General features: G+C 40.4%; 1 protein-coding gene across 2 annotated transcripts; it reads right to left on the bottom strand.

Annotated features, from left to right (window-relative positions):
* Window positions 1-12,697: 12,697 nt before the first annotated feature.
* Window positions 12,698-17,567, bottom strand: LOC109147178 (F-box/kelch-repeat protein At1g67480-like). Of its 2 annotated transcripts, none has more exons than XM_019294809.1 (4): window positions 17,373-17,567; window positions 15,323-15,391; window positions 14,346-15,168; window positions 12,698-13,555 (listed from the first exon to the last, which is right to left on the bottom strand). In XM_019294809.1, exons 3-4 carry the CDS (start codon window positions 14,876-14,878, stop codon window positions 12,928-12,930), a joined length of 1,161 nt encoding a protein of 386 aa, XP_019150354.1. In that variant the 5' UTR covers window positions 14,879-15,168; window positions 15,323-15,391; window positions 17,373-17,567; the 3' UTR covers window positions 12,698-12,927. The 2 variants fall into 2 exon arrangements, with proteins under 2 accessions (XP_019150354.1, XP_019150355.1); XM_019294810.1 differs by having other exon boundaries at window positions 15,323-15,368.
* Between the last annotated feature and the right edge of the window lie 3,241 nt (window positions 17,568-20,808).

Below are 20,808 nucleotides of genomic sequence, written 5' to 3'. Positions count from 1 at the left end.
TGTGGTCAGTGGAAGCCTGGCGTCGGTAGGACCGTAGTGACAGTGCGAACGGCGGTGAATCGTCGATCGACAGTGTGCCTGAGGGCCGAGGGGCGAAGCGGCGGGAGATGGGAGTATGAGCAGATCACCAGAGACGCAGATTATAGGAACAAGAGTAGGACTTCGGGTTTTAGAAAATTAAATTAGAAAATAGAAATAAATTTAAATATTTCAGAAAATGATCAATATAATCCCTTTTTTACCTGAAAAGTCAATTAGATCCTCAAACTTTTTAAAAATACAATATATCCTTTAACATATTAAATTAAGGCAATGAAATCAAAAAATCGATAAATAACTTGCTATTATAGGTCATTTCAGCTCAGCCATCATATTCCGCAACCGGCGACGGTCGAATCGTCGTCGATCGCCATCTACCAGAGAAGGCGGTCGCCTTCTGTCGGGAAAGGCGGCCAACTAGTGCTTCTTGGTAGACGGCGACCGGTGGCAGATATGATGTCTGAACTGAAATGATTTATAGTAGCAGGTCATTTATCAATTCTTGAGCTCCATTGCCTCCATTTAACATGTTAAAGTGTGTAATTACATTTTTAAAAGTTTGGAGGCCTAATTAACTTTTTAGATAAAGTTTAAGAATTTTTTTACCTTTTTTTAAAATATTGATGATTTTTTACAAAGTAGTATATAATTTATACTTTCTCAAATATTTTTAGCTCAAATAAATTTATATATTTGATTGAAACTTAACTTTATAACTGATAAAAAACTAGTAAAGCATTGAAACAGGGTGGTCATATTATGTAGAATGATTTTTGTATTTAAATATCACAATTTTTTTGTTATTAAGAATTCCAGAGAGGTCCCTTGATTATTGACATTTATATTTTTTTATCATTTGACTTTCAATTGGACTATGAATGGTCCATGGACTATTGATCTTTACCAAGTTTCTTTCTTGACTTTCAATATGACCATAAATGGTCCATTGAATACTGATTTTGTTCTAAATTTGGCCATTCAATTAAATATCCGTTTAATCAACATTAAATTTAAGAATAATAATATAAAAATTAACTTCTTGTTAAGATGGACAAATTGAGTTCATCATTGTGAAGAATTAAAATATTTACATTAGTACTCTTAAATTTAATATTTATTAAAATGATATTTAACTAGAGAATCAAATTTGAAAAAAAAAATTAATAGTCAATGGACCACTTATGATTAAATTAAAAGTTGATGACGAAAATTAGTGAAGATCAATAGTCAATGGACCATTTATGATCCGATTAAAGTCGAATGATAAAAATTGGTAAACGATAGTGGTCAATGGACCATTCTTTGAATTAACTCATTTATTAATATCTTTTTGATGAAGCTCATTTTATAAAAATTTTCTAACACAGTTTACCTACGGTGAACGTAATTGATTCAGGATCGATAGATTGAGAAAGCAGTTACAACACTAAAGAGTCCTATAGGAATGACTAACACAATAGTCTCCAATAGAATAGCCATGCTAAGTCAACTGACAATAACCACTACATTATTGATCATATACTATAATATTATTACTAACACCTCCGAGTGCGATAGTTATGCTATGGACTCACCTTGCAAGGTGGACCATAATAAAAGTACACAATTTATATACTTGATGTTCACAATTTATATACTTGGTGTTGGATAAATTTAGCAAAGTAATAGCCAATAAGTTAACAACTTTAAAAAAAAAAAAAAAAGGTTTTTGGGGCGGGGGGACTGCCTAGCCCGCGGGTTAAAGGGGGCTAAAGGTGGGGCGGTCCGGGCCAGTAAAACCCAGGCACACCAAGGAGTGGGCTTTTTGGCCCGGCCCGCCCCGCCCGCTACCCCGTATTGACAGCACTACTCTCGCCTCCCCTCTCCAACAAGCATCAAGCAGCTGTGCGTCCAGCCGCGCCGCTCTAGCCTCCAGCAAGCAGCGACGCCACCCACTTGCCGCTCCAGCCTCCAGCCTCACCGCAGCCGTGATTTGTTTGCTTCATTCAAAACAGAGGGGTCTTAGAAGAATAGAAATCTTTGAGAAAACAGTCCAGTTGAATTTTTACTTCCATTTATTTCCTATAATTGTAGATGTTGTCAATTTCTTCATATCTTATTGAAATATTGCTCTCAACGGGCTGTTTTTATCAAGTAAAATTTGGTTTGAAGTGATAATAGATTTGTATTATCACAGTTCTAGTCAATTTATAGCTTGTGGTTGAATTGAAATTAGCATGTAATATTCAATTTTTTATTGGAATTCGAATAGTTTTATACGAATAATTAAATATATTAGATAGCTTCAAATATACAAAGTCTCTTTATTTTTTTAATAGTAAAAGTCTTTTAGAAAGTAAGTTGTGTGATTTATTTAAGTCCTATGAGTGGATGATGAACATTTTATGAAATATGTACTCATTTAACTATAATAGACTACTAGTATTTTACCTGTGCGATGCACAGATAAGACTTTTACAGTGATAAGTTAAGTAACTTTAACATTAACATAAAGAATATTTCGTAAAAGATATTGATTGTGGAAGTTTACATGTAAAGATAAAGAGATTGTGATACTAAAAATCTAATTTTAATTTCAAAACTCTACAAACAATTTAACCAATTGATACCAACGCACGTGACATAATTATATAAATATTTTAATTATTTTTTTATGTAATATAAATTCACAATAATATTATCATTTTAAAAAATTTATCTATGTAAAAACTATGTTGATTTTTTACAAAGATTTTTCTTTTTTTTTACACATATAGAGTCCAATTATAATTGAGGCGTGCTTCAATTATAATTAACATTAAATAGAAATCAAAATCTTTCTATACGCGTAATATTATTTTTACAGGTTTAATCCAATTTTAAAATTCAAGAATAATATTGAACGCATTTTTTAGCTCGTATCATATGTTTTATATAAAGCCAACAATATTTTTCACACACACACACACACACACACACACACACACACACACACACACACACACACACACACACACACACATATATATATATATATATATATATATATATATATATATATATATATATATATATATATATATTAAATATAAACTTAATTTAGACATTACAAAATTAACAAAATAAGGGCAATTTATATCCTACACTACGGTGCGCGTTGCACTATGCGCCCAGATGCAAAACGACGTCGTTTTAATTATTTTTTTTTAAAAAAATTTCCCGCCCCAGTCAATGGCAGTAGTTTTTTCTTTAAAAAAAAACCCGATGTTCAAGAATGTACATAATGTTATACTAGAATACACATAATGTTATACATGAATGTACATAATTATATAACAAAATATACATACTCTTTTTAAAAGATAATACACATAATCTAACATAATACATAATAAACATAAACTTTTAACATAATACACATCAACTCTTAACATAATCAGTGTGCTCGGGACTTGGGGGCTGAATACATCCGAGCTCAAACGGACTCCGTGTTCGTGGTCGGGCAGGTTCTCGGGGATTATGAAGTGAACGGAGAGCGTCTACAACTATACCGAGACCTGGCCATGGAGAAGCTTACCCAGTTCCGGGCGTATACCGTTCGGCACATACCCCGATTGGATAATGCCGATGCGGACATCTTGTCCAAGTTGGCCCAAGACGCCCCGGAACACATGTCGAAGATTGCTCGGATTTTGGTGATCTCGAGGCACAGCATCCATCGCTCGCCAGTCAATCCAATCCAACCGGCAGAAGACAATTGGATCACCGATCTGAAGGATTTCCTCGAGCACGGTCGACTCCCAGATGACCCCCAGCGTGCTCGGAAGGCCAAGCTTAGAGCCCTGAGGTTCCAAGTCTTGGATGGTCGTCTTTACAGGCGATCGTATGGAGGCCCTCTTATGCGTTGCTTGACCGCATTTGAGGCCGATTTGGTAATGAAGGAATTGCATTCGGGTATTTGTTCTTCGCATCAAGGAGGCCGATCGTTAGCTCGTCGTATCATGCTGATCGGGTATTATTGGCCGTCCCTCCAGCTAGACTGTGAAAAGTTAGCTCGGGAATGTGAGACGTGCCAATTGTTTGCCTGGATGCTTGGACGACCGGCAACCTTCTATCAACGGGTCACGACTGCGATTCCCTTCGCTAGGTGGGGGGTAGACATTTTGGGACCCTTCCCTTAACTCTCCGGTCGGAGAAAGTTCGTGATTGTCGCCATTGACTATTTTTCCAAATGGATTGAAGCCGAGCCGTTAGCCATGATTACCTCTCAGCAGTGTGCTCGGTTCCTTTGGCGCAATGTCATTTCCCGCTTTGGTGTGCCCATCCATCTCATTAGCGACAACGGCCGCCAATTCGTAAGCTAGTATTTCCAAAATATCTTAGCCACGATCGGGACGACCCATGTCCGATCGTCGGTGGCTTACCCGCAGGGAAATGGACAAGTAGAAAATGCCAACCGGACGATTTTGGAAGGTCTAAAAAAGAAGCTACACTCGGCTGGTCGTAGTTGGGCCGATGAGTTGCCATATGTACTATGGACTTATCGGACGACCCCGAGGGAGGCTACTTTGGAGACCTCTTTCGCTCTGGTTTACGGAGCAGAAGCCCGACTCCCGATCGAGGCTTGGATCCCGACCGACCGAGAACGGACTTACAACGCGAAGGAGGACGAGCACGCGATGGTCGTGGATCTCGATGGGGTCGAGGAGAAAAGAGAGCTAGCCGCTCGGCGTATGGCCGAGTATCAGAAGAGAGTCAAGAGTTCAAAGGACGTCCGGGTCAACCCTCGTTATTTTCAGGTGGGAGATTACGTTCTACGACGACGGGAGGCCAGTCAACCTTTGGAAGGCGGTAAGCTAACTCAGAATTGGGAAGGACCATACATCATCAGTGCCGTCATACGGCCGGGAACGTACCGACTGGAGACAACAACCGGTCGGGTAATCGAGGGGACTTGGAATTCCGAGCACCTCGTGATGTTTAGGCATTAACCTATTTTTTGTAATCTTTAGACGAAGTAGGGGCTCGACCTGTGAGTTAGTCCCGGTCGTCATGTATATTTAAATTTATTAATTGTAAATATTTGTTTAACTGCCTGCGAGCAGGAGGGTTTAATGTATATACGATCGGTGATTGCTTTACTGTTTGCACACGGCGGCCCGGTCGGTTATTTTCTTTACCTTCATTGCACGCATGACATGTTATCACCAAGCTACATCGACCGGGCGAATCGATCGACCGGTCAAATGCGTTCCTCTTCGGCGGACACTTGGCTCACGCCACCGATCGGGAAAGCCAGAGCTCCCAGCATAATTTCCCGATCTGTCCAACTTCTTTCCACTATCGCACCCACTCGTGCCTCGATGGTACAATAGTGTGGGGGCTGGGATGAATGAAGTGCTGTAAGCCCGTCGCTCGGGAACACCCCGATCGTGGTGGCTCACCTATTCTCAAAAATTTCGACAAGGCCAAGAGATCGGGTAATCTTGATCGGGCAGGCCAGTTTGACGTCGAAACTTTGGATGCACGACCGGGCCATAAGGCCACAAGGTCGAGTGTCGAACAAGTCGAGTAATGCACGACCGGGCCAAAAGGCCATGAGGTCGAGCGTTAAGGGTTCGGCGCGTGTTTGATTGAAGATAAAAGTACAAAAAGAAAACGGACGACACAAGTTGGACAAAAAATGGATTTCATTAATTAAGAAAGTGCCCGGTACAAACTCGGGACCGGGCTCCCGATCAGCGTCTACAAAAAAGAGAAGTAAAACTACTTCTACTTCTTCGCTCCCTTGGCCTCCCCTTTCTTGGAAGCCTCCGCCTCGCTCGGGGCAGCCGTCGCAGGCCCGCTCGGGTCGGCTGCTTTGTCCTTTGGGGCGAACGGAGAGGGACCGGGGTCGGCGAGGTCTGGAGGAAGCGCAGATAGAACCAGCTGGAGGTCGTCTCCCTCAAGGGCCTGCTTCATTCGTTTCTGGGCCCTCTCGAGCATTTTTCTTTGCCCGGCTTTGAAGGCCCACCGACCGAATGATAGTATCAGGTCCTCCCCGATCTTCGTCCTCCGGGCCGCCGTGAGGAACACCGAACCCGTTTTGTTGTCCTTAAAAACGGACTGGGCCAGCTCGTTCGGGTTCTCCAATCGGGCCTTCAGCTCTGCGGCCTCCCCGATCGCCCGTTGCGCGACCTTCTCAGCCAGGACTCGATCTTCCTCGCTCTTCTTAAGGTCTTTCTGGACCTTCTCCAGCTCGGCCTGGATGTCCTTGACCTCTTGAAGGCGTCGGGCAGCGGACTTCTTGTGCCGATCGGCCTCGTCGGCCAGCATGGCTCGACCCTGAAGAAGCTGGGCCGCTCGGGAGATCTGCAATACAAAAGACGGTCAGAGTTAGCCCGGTCAGAGACACTTGCATAAAAAATCAAGTGGAGAACGTTTACCTCGGCCAAGTCGTGGCCGATCCTCTCGGCCACCTGAGTCGGGGTCATCTTCCCCAGATCCTCCCTGACTGGCCCGGCGTTGCCGATACGGGCCAGTATGGACGACTCGTCCTTGTTCTGCCCGGCCGAGGGGCTCGGGCTGCGTTGCTCCCTGCGGCGTTTGATACCGCCGACCTCGGTCATGCCCTTCTCGGGCACCTTCTCCTTTCCCCGGGTGACCAAGACGTCGGTCGGCTCGACCACAAAGCCCTCGGTCGTTGTGATGGTCGAGGTCCCGATTTGTCGGGCTAGGGGGACCTCCTTCTGCGCGGTTGCCTTGGCCTTTGGCTTCTTTTTGCCAAGCGAGATCTTGGCGGGCGGGGGAAGAGGAGCGTCGTCGTCTCCAAATTCTGCCATTTCTGCAAAATGAAAAAAAGTAAAGGCAGTTAGTTCGGGAAAGTAACGCACGTTCGGGATGTTAAGGGTCGGGAAGAGGGTTAGTGTTAGACCTTCACCCTTCCGTTTGCCCCGAGCGGGCATCCTTGCAATTGTTACACCCGCCGGCTCGGGTTTATATTTCTCGGTCAGATCGTAGACCGGATCGGGCAGCTGGGCCGCTTCGTAGCACTCGGGCGTTTTGAAGATTCGATATTCGTAAATCTCGCCCGAGATCTTGGTAACGACGTCCTTAAGGGCCTGGGTCTCGGTTGGGATGACTTGCTTTCGAAAGCGTTGACTCCAGACCCTCTCGACCGGGAGGATCCACGGATCGTACTTTACTGAGAAGATCCGGTTCTTCCACCCCCGGTTGTTCCCAGGCAGCCCCTCGATCGAGCACATATCTGCTCGGGACTGGGTCATCAAGAATCCGCCCCCGTACGCGGCTGCCAGCACCTTCACCTGGTAGACAAAGTTAAAAAGCTCCATGGTGCAGGCCAAGTTGTGCCGACTGCAGATCTGGGGGAAGCACGCGATCATCCGGTGCGCGTTCGGGCAGATTTGTCCGGGCATGACCTGATAATAGCCCAGGAACGCGGTGAGAAGGCTTGAGAAGGGGAAAGTGATCGGGGCCATTAGGGAGTCATAATGCATCCTGAGCCACTTCCCCCGGTGCCGCTCGATGATGTTCCCGAGCTGCCTGCTGGTGTCGAACTCGACCCGACCGGCGAGAGTTGCAGCGATTCTGCTTGCTTCTCCTTTTGTCAACAAGCTCGTCTGGCTTTCGACGCTCTCGCTGTTAAGGAACTCGAACCCGTCCCCGCCTGGTGCCGCGGGCCCGGCCGGGTCTTCCTCGACCGCCTCCGCATCGTCTGCCCGGTGGCCCCCTTCGGGCTCAACCTGAGGGTAATCCCCTATTACCCTCGTAGGCGTTTCCCTAACGCCTTCGACCGGGGAATCCCGTCCGCTCGTGGACGTTTTCCCGCTTTCTTCGCTCGAGCTCCCCGACCCACTGGAGCTCGACCCGACGTCCCCGATGAGCTTGATGACCTTTCTTGCTCGGGGGCTCGGTCGGGGGTTGGCTGCGGTCGTTGTTCGACCTCCGGAGAATAGGACATGATGTCCACCTCCTCGCTGATTTGCTCGACCTCGTCGTCGTAATCTCCGACCGAGACGTTCTGGCTGTCTGAGTCTGACATCTTTTCTACCTAAAGGTCGGTCGAGGTTAGTACAGGGCTCGGGACGTTGGGTCGTAGTTAGTGTTATCCTACTGCTACGCGAAGCTAAAAATAAAAAACACAGCAAGGAAGAAGAAAACTTACCGACCAGGAAGACTTCGATGAAGCTTGAAGTTGGTTTGCTCGGTTGATCTGCTGATGTTCACTCGGGACTCTCTGAGGGTGCCGATTGGTTCAGAAGATTGAGGAAATTTCAAATGAGGGCCTCAAGGGCCTATTTATAGGAGAGCATTTGGGCGGGAAACCAATCCACTTGCGCGATGTGACCCGCACTGATTCCGAGGCGACCGTTGCAGTCGCAGAGGCCGGCAGTCGCCGACACATGGCGAGAGAAGGAATGACAGCTGGCCGGTCGGTTTGGTAGCCGACGGTTGGGTTTCTTCATCCCGTCCCGTTTTTTCCCAGACGGTAAAAAAGGCCCGGGCTGGGGGCTCTTGGTAGGGAATATCCCGACCGACATAGCTTTACCCCGGCCGGTGTGCCTTTGTCTTTGTCTTCTTGTCTTTGCAGGTAACAGGTCGGGTTTCTTGTGAAGAACTGGTCGGGATTCGACCGGGAGTTGCCCGAGCGGCAGTGTCGACCACCGAGCGGTAGCCCTTTAGCGAGAGAGCTGACGAGGGACACGTGGTGGCTCCACGCGTTGACAGGCAGGGCACCCGGGACGACGACACGTGGTTGCTACGTGGGAAGCATGCCGAACGGCCGGATTTATGTCTCCGGCTCCGCGGCTATAAATACCCGCGATAGCTACAGTGTGGGGGACTTTTGGACGATCGATAGGTTGTTTTTAGAGAATCCCGACCGCAGTCAGTCGGTACTCAGAGCAACCAAGTAGATTGTACTTAGGACCTTCACAGTGATCAATAAGAGTTATTTACTTGCTTTAATTGGTCTCGTATTTATTTAATTATCGCTTACGTGGCAATTAACACTATCAGCACAATAACAATAATATTTGATATAAATCAACAAAAAATGGAAATAAATTAAATATACAATAAATAAAAATACTTATTACCGTTAAAAATGATAATGGTAGTGGAGGAATCGACGGTGGGGGTGTTGGCGGTGGCATTTGGCGTCGGCGCCGATAGCGGTGGCGGTTGCGAGCTGAGGCTTCGGCGGTGGCGTCGGATGGCGGCTTTGGCGGAGGAAAAGGCGCGTTGGCAGCGGTTGATCGATGAGAGGATGGTGGTGGTCGATGGTGCTGTGGCAGAGGAAATGGTTTCAGATCTAAGGTTGGAGGAGGCTATGGTTGGAGACTACGAGGTTTCATATCCCGATTTGATATGATGTTATTTTGTCCGACTTTCCCCGGCACCCTCTAGGAGACGGTGCCGCGGAAAGGTTTATAGTTTTTTTCTTTTTTTAAAGAATGTGCCGCAAAAAGTAGACACGCCTTTTTTGTTTTTTGTTTTTTTTTTTTTTTTTGTGAGAAACCACTACACTTTTAAAACAAAAGTATAGTGTATTCTTATGTATTTATTTACGGTTTGCCGTCGTATTTTTTTTCAACTATACACTACACTTTTATTAAGAGGTGTAATGAAAAGTTATATTTATATATTTAATTTTGTAGTAGTGTATCTACCATCTGTTGAGCATATAACCATTAATGTGCAATCCAACTACCAGCTTAGGCTTTTAGTTGAGATAGATCACATGCTTTAATTTGGTATTTGGTATCAGAGCCATACCAAAGGTCATAGGTTCGAATCTCAGCGTCACCCATAAGCGACTATGGTCCACGTGTTGAGCATATAGTCATTAATGTGCAATCCAACTATCAGCTTAGGCGCGTCACCCATACACGACTATGGTCAACGTGTTGAGCATATAGTCATTAGTCATTAATGTGCAATCCAACTATCAGCTACACGACTGTGGTCCACGTGTTGAGCATATAGTCATGCATATAGTCATTAATGTGCAATCCAACTATCAGCTACACGACTGTGGTCCACGTGTTGAGCATATAGTCATTAATGTGCAATCCAACTATCAGCTTAGGCGCGTCACCCATACATGACTATGGTTCACGTGTTGAGCATATAGTCATTAATGTGCAATCCAACTATCAGCTACACGACTATGGTCCACTTGTTGAGCATATAGTCATTAATGTGCAATCCAACTATCAGCTTAGGCGCACGTGTTGAGCATATAGTCAAATTTGGTATTAGAGCAATCCAACTATCAGCTTAGGCGCACGTGTTGAGCATATAGTCAAATTTGGTATTAGAGCCAGATCAGCTTACGCGCTTAGGCCAATTTGGTATTAGAGCCCCAGATTTTCGAAACTTTTAAAACTTATATAATAAAGGTAATACTATTATTAATACCGAAATAGAGCATTACTAAACATAAGAGTTTGGAGTGCTATGCCACATCTGAGCTGGAGAACTCAGATGCACAGGCTACACTAAACTAAATATCCTCAAAACAATGTCAATACATCATCATGACACGCAGGCCGAAAGGAAAACTAACTATCTAAGCCTCGATCCTCTAGCGCGCTCCGGAGCTACTCATCTGTTCCTGAAAGTCAAATATATCTGTTCAGCGAATAATGCTGGTAATCCACTCCAACGCGTTAAAATACAATATAGGTATATATATATATATATATATATATATAGGAAAACCATTTTGAAGCAGGAAGATATATACTTAGGAGACTCTAGTTTTTAAAACCGAGAATAGACTCAGCAAGTAAGGACAAGCACATTGAATAGTTATAATCATGCATACAAAGGTACTAGCATATATCCTAAGGTCACAAGATTGTTTCACATTATTCATATCATCACTCAATCATTATCTCAATCACATAAGCACACTTTGGTGGTGCCGCAGGACCCTTCACGCGCCCATACACGAAGCGCCAGCGCATATAGCTCTGGCATGGCCCCGAAGCACCCTGCCTATACCGCAGCACAAGGGGTCGATCGCAACCGACCGATGAACCGCAGCTCATCATAATGTTTGATCGCAACCAAACAGTGGACCGCAGCCCAAAAGTGTATTTATGATCGCAACCAGATTATGAACCGCAGCTCATGTAAAACGTTTGATCGCAACCAAACGGCGGACCGCAGCCCTATATAATATTTATATACCTGAACGATCGCAACCGGCCTGGTTAACAGTTGGTATGGTTCTCAACCCATCCAACTGCCCGTATAACCATTTAATCGCAACCAAATTGGGGTATCATGCACACATAACACATAGCAAGCACATGCAACCCACATTAACACATTGGGAAAGGGGAGGAAACGTATAAAGAAACCTATGCGTGGTCATCCACATACTAGGAATATTCCTAAGGGGTTCATACAACTCTCACCTAGGCCAACGGGATACCAATTCAACTAGCATGCAATACACAGGACTCTCTTATCCTACGAATGGTACCCGAAATATTAAACTAGACTCAGGCACGATAAACGGAGTCTGTTGAGACACCACGAGGGTCGGGAAAAATCAAACGGGGAAACCACCATCCCACATTGAGAATTTCCAGCGGGTGACCGGCGGGTGGAGGACCACCCGCCGGCGGCGAGGCTACTGGGCAGCGGGTGCACGGCGGGCAGTTGCCTGCCCGCTGCCGGCGACGCCTAATAGGGCAGCGGGTAGGTGGCGGGACCGGGCTTAGGCCAATTTGGTATTAGAGCTAGATCACCTTAGGCGCTTAGGCCAATTTGGTATTAGAGCCAGACCAAAGGTCATGGGTTCAATCCAACTATCAGGCTTAGGCGCTTAGGCTTTTAGTTGAGATGAAGCACATGCTTCAATTTGGTATTAGAGCCAGACCAAAGGTCATGGGTTCAGCGCAGTTGAGATGGAGCACATGCTTCAATTTGGTATCCCCACCCATAAGTGCTTCAATTTGGTATCGCCACACATAAGTGACTACGGTCCACGTGTTGCTTGGAACCCACCGCGATAGATCACATGCTTTAATTCCATCATGTGTGTTTTAGTTGAGATGGAGCACATGCTTCAATTTGGTATTAGAGTCAGACCAAAAGTCATGGGTTCAGCGCAGTTGAGATGGAGCACATGCTTCAATTTGGTATCGCCACCCATAAGTGACTACGGTCCACGTGTTGCTTGGAACCCATCGCGATACATCACATGCTTTAATTCCATCATGTGTCTCTTCATCTTGACAACCTTGTTATTTATAGTTGTATGATTGTATCTCTGAATTTGTCCATTAGAAAGAAACAAATTCGAATTGCCCTCTTGTCATTAAAATATTATACATGATTTAACATGTGTAGATTGTGTCTAATAGCTGCTTACAACTTTTCTATAAAATCTGACCTTTTGCTATCTTTAAGAACATTTTCTAAAAAAACATGTATTCACCTTGAATAATATACCAACGATTCAAAAGCAATAAAAATAAACAGAGAATGTTAGTCGAAACATCCTTTTGCTTATTGCCCTCCGTTATTAGCTTCGATGCTTTTTAAGAAAGTCTTCTTGTTAGTACGAATTTGTACGACTTCTGATCTTGAAGACAATTTGTTACAAAACAATAATTTACCCCTCCACAAACTGTCGTGTCGAGGTGTGGGAGCACTTGGAGTGTGCAATTCTATCTTATGTCACAAGAAATGAGACAAGGTACAACTAAAAACAAGTTCAACTTAATCAATCAAAACTTGACAACTTCATATGTTTATCCAAATTAGCATAAAAAACCAATCCATGCACACAGACACCAGAAGCTTCATAGCAAGCTGCAACCATATAGCTAATACTAATAGGGATCTGGAAATAAATAATGAAACATGGTGCCCTGCAGACAGAGAGTTCTAAGCCTTGATTGTGACACTACAGAGGCACGATCCGGATGGCTTTATTTCGCAAGTCTGCCATTCTGAACCCGCAGCTGCATTTGGATCATATAACAGCGTAGTGTAAGTGGGATTCTCCTGTAACGAAAACAGGAGAAGCTTCTCATCCAATATCCCCAATCTGAAGCCGATGCTCGAACTCCCTGTCACGGGAACACCAACCATCTTCCACGAGTTGTCCTCCGGGTTGAATATCCCAAGCTTACGCTGGTTCTTCCACTCTATGCAAAACAGCTTCTTTCCCACCACCGCATGAGCTGTAACCATCACACAACCGTTTTTCATCTCACACCATGACTGCCTCTCGGGATTGTACACATCAACGAACCTCGAGTTCCCTATTGTAAAACTTGACCGACCACCCATCACATACAGCTTTCCCTCAAACCCGCACCCAAAACACCCCCACCTTGGGCGACGAAGAGACTCAATCACTCTCCATTTGTTGGTGTCTGGGTCATACACCTCAGCACAAGAAAGAGACTCCCCATTCACACCATTACCTCCAACTGCATACACCATTCCATTCACCTCAGCACAAGCAAAGTCATATCGTGCCACATTCATGCTGGCTAATTTGCTCCAGCTGCCCAACAAATAAATACCAATTAAAGGAGATCAGCTCTATCATACTACTACTGTGTAAGTGTAACATTAAGATCCTGCCTAATCAACACATGAAAGTGAACATGAACATGAAATTTCTGGATTGGGGAAATATTGGCACTATTTGGCACGCCCAACTGAAAAGCTAGTAGCTAATAAGCTAACGGATTGAAATTAAAGTCTTTGGTAAAATTAATTGTTGAATTAACTGATAAATGTAAAAAGACATAAAAGGATAAACTATGAAATTGTGTGATTTTTATTAATGAAGAGTCAGTGTTGCAAAAATCGCGCTAGGCGCCAATTAATCCGCACCTAGGCGGCGCTCTAGGCGCCCGCCTAGGAGCTCTAGGCGCCTAGAGGGCGCGTAGGGATTTTTTCAACCTTGTGAAGAGTAGATGGCGTCATTTTTATAAATTAATAAAGATAAAAAAAGAGGAAAAAAGTTAAAAATTCATGAGCTTATTTTAAAATGCTACTTGGGATAGCATTTCCAAATAAACTGTTATTTTAAACTCCCCAAGTTTTACTAAACAAAGCTTATAGCTTATTTGTAGCTTAAAATAAACTCCACCAAACAGAGCAATAAAATTGTTTTAAAGGGGAGATCCCGCAGTTACATATCACATTAAGTCTCTTCAATGGTAAGCTGCGCCCACTCTTCCACTCGAGCATCTACCCAACTTTTTATTAGGTGAAAGGAGCCATTAAACATTACTATGTAACAAATAGAATACGGTGATATATAACCGAATAAGGAAAAAACAAACCTGTTCAAGCATGAATCATACTGAAAAACTTCTGGTGAAACAGAGGCAGACTCATCAATCATGGAGTATCCACCCATAACAAGCAGCTTTGCATTGAGAACCGCGACACCAAAGCCAGCTCTGATAGGAGCAGGCATCTGTGGGAGCTGGTGGTGTTTATGCCCCAAACAATCCAAGACCTCCCAATGGCTTTCCTTTCCATCAGCATCCACAGTTAAAACATAAAGCCACTCCTCAAGCAAACATGCTAGTTTTCGTACCATGATGAACTCTTTGCTTCTAATAAATGATCTCCATCGCTTGTTGACACCACCCATAGCAGGAAAATAGTATCGGGGAACAAGAGCAAGGCAGTATTTTGCCACATCATCAGGCAATCCAGGCAACAGGGGAGAATAGGAATCATCGACAACAACAGAAGAAGTAAAGTAAGAAATATTTTTCGAATGGCCTGGATTATCTAGGTTCATTTCATCTGAGAAACACATCTTTAATTCTGTAACTCTCTTTTTCCCACAATTAGTGCCAGGCATTTATAAAATCACAATTCTGACACTTGGAATATTCAACATGAAACTCAACAACGAGCATTTTGACTAGAGAAACTCATGATATACTTCACTTATGGAAATTCTAGAAGACCAAGCAGAACGGATATCTTGAGCTGTAAAGGCTGACAACTTTCTATGCTTTGTCCAATCAGATTCAGATTCCATGCCACTTCTTCCGATCCTACTAATGTTCTGCTGGATTCTGGCACCTATGATGTTACCACTCTCTATTTTCCTAGAGTTTGTTTCCCCCCCAAGCATTGCCTGAATATCTATTTTCAAGAAATAACAGTCATATCAGGAAATAAAATAATACTCACTAGAGAATACAATTTAGAATCAAAGATTAGTAGGTAGAGTAAATGAAAAAAAAAAATTAATAGGGGAAAGGGAAAGGGATAAAAGGAAGGGAAGTAAAAGAAGCACCTGCCAAGCCCATAGAACCAGAGGTTTAGCCGCCAGTTACTTCCATCTTTATTGTCACAAAAGAATCACCTGTTAGTAAATCACATAAGATTTGTAACTGAAAGCATATCTAAAATGGTAAAAACCAAAATATAAAGAATAAAGTTACAATGAAAATTCAAAGAACTGTCTAGTAGAATTACAAACTCAAACTCATCTTCTAAATATTCAACACCACTGGAGAGATTATTGTAAACTCAGCCACTAGCCTCATCTAACCTTCAGAACATGACATACATGTTAAAAGCTAATGGGCTAATGGCTTACTGTAAATATAATAATGGTGCCAAATTCTTCATTACGGGCCAACCCAATGGTGGAACTGGGGGCGAGGGGAAGTTTTTCGAACATTTCCCCTTTAGAAGGTTGTATTCTATGAAAATTTTAGAAATTAGTTTCATGTATTGAATATGTTTCATTTGGGAAATTTTTTTTTTTTTGCAAATCTGTGTTTTTTTTTTCCTGAAGTCAAACTGTCAAAGTGGTCTTTTTCAGATTATAAATTTGATTTAAATATATTTTTAAAATTTATTGCTTTAGATAAAAAACTTTTTATTTTGAATTAATAATAAACCTATTGCTGAATTTTAATTTAGTTATATTCTAGAAAAAAAGTTTATTCAATGGTTTATTAAATACTCCACAATAATAATTGAACATATCACTATATTTAATTTTCATATTTCATAGTACTTGGAAAATAAAATTTGGGCTCAAATTCATTTTTCATTAATTATTAACAGAATAAATAAACCTATGTAAATAAATTGTATTCTTTTTATTATGATAATAATTCATTAGCTTCTTTTTTTTAGCATATTTTATATTTTTATTAACTAATTTGAGTTGAAAAAAGAAATTACTAGACTTAATCTCTTTTCCAGGCTCATGTTTAAATTCAAAGAAAACCAAACTAAATTATTATAGTGCTAAAGAATTTAGATATATAGAAAACCAAAACAAATTTCAACCTCAAACCACCCACCCACAAATCCTTCTTCCCCAAGTATAATACCCAAAAACTCAAAAAGTGATATGAAGTGATAACGAAATATCAAAAAGATTCATTATCATAATCAAAAGCTCCAAATGTCCAACTGGCTGGAGAAAATGGATGCCTCAACAAATTCCAAACAATTGAAACATCAAGTTTACCTAACCAGACCCGAACAATACAAGATCTACTTTTTGACTAACACATTTGGCAATATAAATAACTAAATATAATAACTAAAAATTAGATGTGTAACTAATATTGTTAGGCAAAAGCCGGCAAAGGCCAAGTCTAACACCTGGTGACGGGGGATTGTTGGGGGAGGCCGGTAAAGGGCCAAGTCCAGCACCCAGTGTCCCGAACATGTGATGGCGGTCTATAAAGAAGGAAATAAAGTTATGCCTTTGCTACTAGCTATAGTTTTTTGGCTTAAGTGATAAGTGCTTGATCCTAACAAATATTCACCCAGTCAAATCAGATCTGACATCAATAATTCATTAACATCTTCTTAGAAGCTTCATCCATTTTCAATTGAAACAATACTGTTTGATAGAAACCTCCAGCCTAATATCAAATTAATTTCTCACACAGCATAATAAAACAATATTCCGGACACAATTAAATATTACCAAATAATCAAATGGAATAGCAAAATCCAGGCAGGAAGATGATAACAAATTACGAATCAAACAAGAAATACAGATCTAGTACTTTAAAAAAATCGTAAAAATCGAGTCTTTCAGTATAACTAACATAATTAACCAGGAACAAATATCCAAGACTTGTATATTTCATGACAAATCCATTTCACGGATACGGGTAGGGAAGCCATTAATCGGGTGTTCGGCTTAACAACAAGGAAAATGTAATCCAAAAAACCCGTTTAAATTAAAACAAAACTAAAGTAGAAAATGTCGTTTAGATAGATCTATATACAGCTCAAAAACATGTAAGATAAACACAGATTCAGGAGAACAAAAAAAGAAATCAAAAATTTCAAACAAAAAAAACAAAAACCTGAAAATGTGATTTCTTTAACGAGGCTGGAGTAGAGTCAAGTTTTGCGGTAAAAGGAGTGTGTAAAGAAAGTATGTATGTAAGAATAGAAAAGAGTGGGATGGAGAGATATATAAATATGGAGGAGGGGAGCAGCCACGGAGGAGAGTCTCGTGACGATAGAATTTTGGAAAGGCCACTTTAGAAAGAATCAAAGAAAGTGGGAAAAAAGATATGTCAATTAGTGCAGATAATGTTGCCACATTTGCTTCGTCACAATTATGTGGAAGCCGCTTTTTTAATACAAAATATTTTTGGTCGTAAAAGACTGTTTCATAGACCTTAAAAGGGGTTGAAGAGTTATATGCTCAAATATAGAAATAAATGATTTAAAATTAATTAATTAAGAGTTTGAGTAATAATTAATTAAGGTAATAGATTAAAATGATAAAATTAATATTAAGAAGAAAGAATGTGAGAATAGTTAAGAAATGGAAGAGTATCTTTTTTTTTAATAGTTAAAATCAAAGTTATGTTCTTATGCTATATTTTTTGAAAAAATTGTATAAATTGACTCAAATATTAAAATCTTATATTCACATAATTAGTTATCTTATATAATTTGAACCACACAATTCCTAAAGAATATCTTCAAATATCAATACTATATACTTCTTTTTTTTTTTTTTTTTTTTTTTTGGGAAAATGGTACATTTCCACGTGAATTATATGCTTATAGCATTTCTTCTTAATGAATTATTCATGTATCTACATTAGTTCCCTCAATTATTCTAAAAATGGTGATTTTTCATTTGATATATTAAATAAACATTTTTACTCTTAAAATAAATATTTCATTTATTTTTATTCTCCAACAAATTATTGCTTATATGTATGGACGATCACCGTTTGATTCAAACCGAACCGAAAATTGTAGCAACCGAATGAAAGGTTCTGGTTATGATTCAGAACCAGAACACAATATTTGGACTTCTAGTTTATTAAAATCACGAATCGAAAGAAATAGACCATGAACCGTGAACCGGTGGTTCAAAATTGGAACAACTACTAGCATTAGTTTAAAATTATGATTGTAATATTTGCAAATTGTGTATGTTCTTTTTCGTATTTATTCTGATTCTCACATATAAGTAGACATGGCTTATTCGATTCTAATTTTGAATCGCCAACTCACAGTTCCGGATCCAGTTTGAATCGCTAGTTCAATTTTTTTTTTAAATTTTTTTTATTTTAAAATAGTTTAAATTTAACAATTAATGTATTTTTTTTTTCGTTCGGAACCGACATCGGCAGTCCTGATTCGCGATTTTAATAAATTGAAATTCAAATATTGAATTCTGGTTCTAAATCATAATCAAAACCTTTTAGTTTGGTTGCTACAGTGGCTAGCTCAGTTTGAACCAAACTGTGGTCATCCATACATATAATCAATATTTTTTTGGGAGAAGAAGAATCATTTGTTGGAAAATAAAAACAAATGAAATATTTATTTTAAGGGTAAAGATGTCAATTTAACATATAATGGAGGAAAACCACCATTTTTAGAATAATTGAGGAGGATTTAAACTCAATAAATCCTCAATTCTTTAGAACAAGCCAAACGAGTTGTAAATACTTGTTAAAAGGTAGCACATAACATATTAAGTAAAACATATACCTTTTCACCCGTGTGGTTGACACACCTTAAGCCTTAAAACGGTGCACCTTAAGTACAAAAATCACGCACCTTAAACACACAATAAAGCACCTTAAGAATACAAATCACGCACCTAAGGTTTTAAAATGGCTCACCTTAAGTTTCACATAACTGACACACCTTAAGCATACAAATCACGCACCTTAAAAGGAAAACAACGCACCTTACGAAGGAAAACCACGCATCTTAAGTTTCAACAATTACTCACATTAAGCACAAAATCCACGCACCTTAAGCACAAAAACCACGCACATTAAGAATGAAAACCACACATCTTAATTTTCAACAACTACTCACATTAAGCACACAACCCACGCACTTTAAGCACAAAAACCACGCACCTTAAATTTAACCTAGATGCAAAAAGTACCAAATTGCCACCGTTTTTTTTTTTTTTTTTTTTTTTTTTTTTTTTTTTTTTTAAATTTGATAATCATGAACGTTGATTTATGATCAAGTGCACATGCCCATTCCCGTGCGAAAATGTGAATGGTGCACTTGAAGGCTCAAAACCATGCACTTGAAGGTAAAAAAATGTGCACTTAAAGGCAAAAAGTTACATTTGAAGGCAAATAGATGTGCAATTGATGCAATTTATGGTCCCAAAAAGGGAGGTTATTCAACTTAAGTGTTATTAAACCAATTACCCATACAAATCGTTTGTAAATCTTAAAAAATTTCATTGGAAATTTAGTAATATGTTATTGGAAAAAATGCACAATATATAACAAATACTGCCCAGAAGTTGTGCACTTGAAGGCGAAGAAACATGCACTTGAAGGCAAAAATGGATTCACTTGAACATTAAGTTTTTTTTTTTTTTTTTTTTTTTTTTTTTTTTTTTTTTTTACACAATAGTAAGACATACATACACTTTTAGGCATTAAATTGAGCACTTGAAAGCATAAGAGGATCACTAGAAGGCAATGGAGAAAAAAAAACAGACACTAAAAGGAAAAATTTGAATGAAATTAACTATGCACTCTTAGAATGGAAAACATGCACTTGAAGGCTACAAAACGTGCACTTGAAGGGCAAAAGATTTGCACTCAAAGGCACAAAGATGTGCACTCAAAATAGAAACTAAGTATTGAAATAAAAGTGATGCACTCGAAGAAGAAAAAGTATGCACTTGAAAAAGGAAAAATGTTCACTCGAAGAAGGACAAATGTGCACTCGGAAACAAAACACAAGCTCACTTACTTGCTCAAAATTATAAGAATTCCACTGCGCGTTTTTTTAATTATCTTCAATTTGGGCTATTGATTTGGACTACATCTATGGTTGAGACTTAACCCTATTTTTTTTTTGTTTTTTACCTAATGAGGCTTTTTTTATTTGATCCTTAATATATATATATATATATATATATATATATATATATATATATATATATATATATATATATATATATATATGGTTGAGTTCACATGATGACAACAATATATAGAGGATTGTGCGGACAAATATTGGGCACACAACTATTTAATACCAAGCATACAATTTAATATACAATGACACACTAGTATAAATGTAAACATCAGGTTTCAAACTCAGGCTCTATTAATTAACAAACCCATGACTGTGCGGACAAATATTGGGCACACAACTATTTAATACCAAGCATACAATTTAATATACAATGGCACACTAGTATAAATGTAAACATCAGGTTTCAAACCCAGGCTCTATTAATTAACAAACCCATGCACGCGACATATAAACTGTGGCACACGACTA

Source organism: Ipomoea nil, unplaced genomic scaffold (assembly GCF_001879475.1).
Source record: "Ipomoea nil cultivar Tokyo-kokei standard unplaced genomic scaffold, Asagao_1.1 scaffold1977, whole genome shotgun sequence".
Lineage (NCBI taxonomy): Eukaryota > Viridiplantae > Streptophyta > Magnoliopsida > Solanales > Convolvulaceae > Ipomoea > Ipomoea nil.
This window is presented reverse-complemented; position numbering and strand designations above follow the sequence as displayed.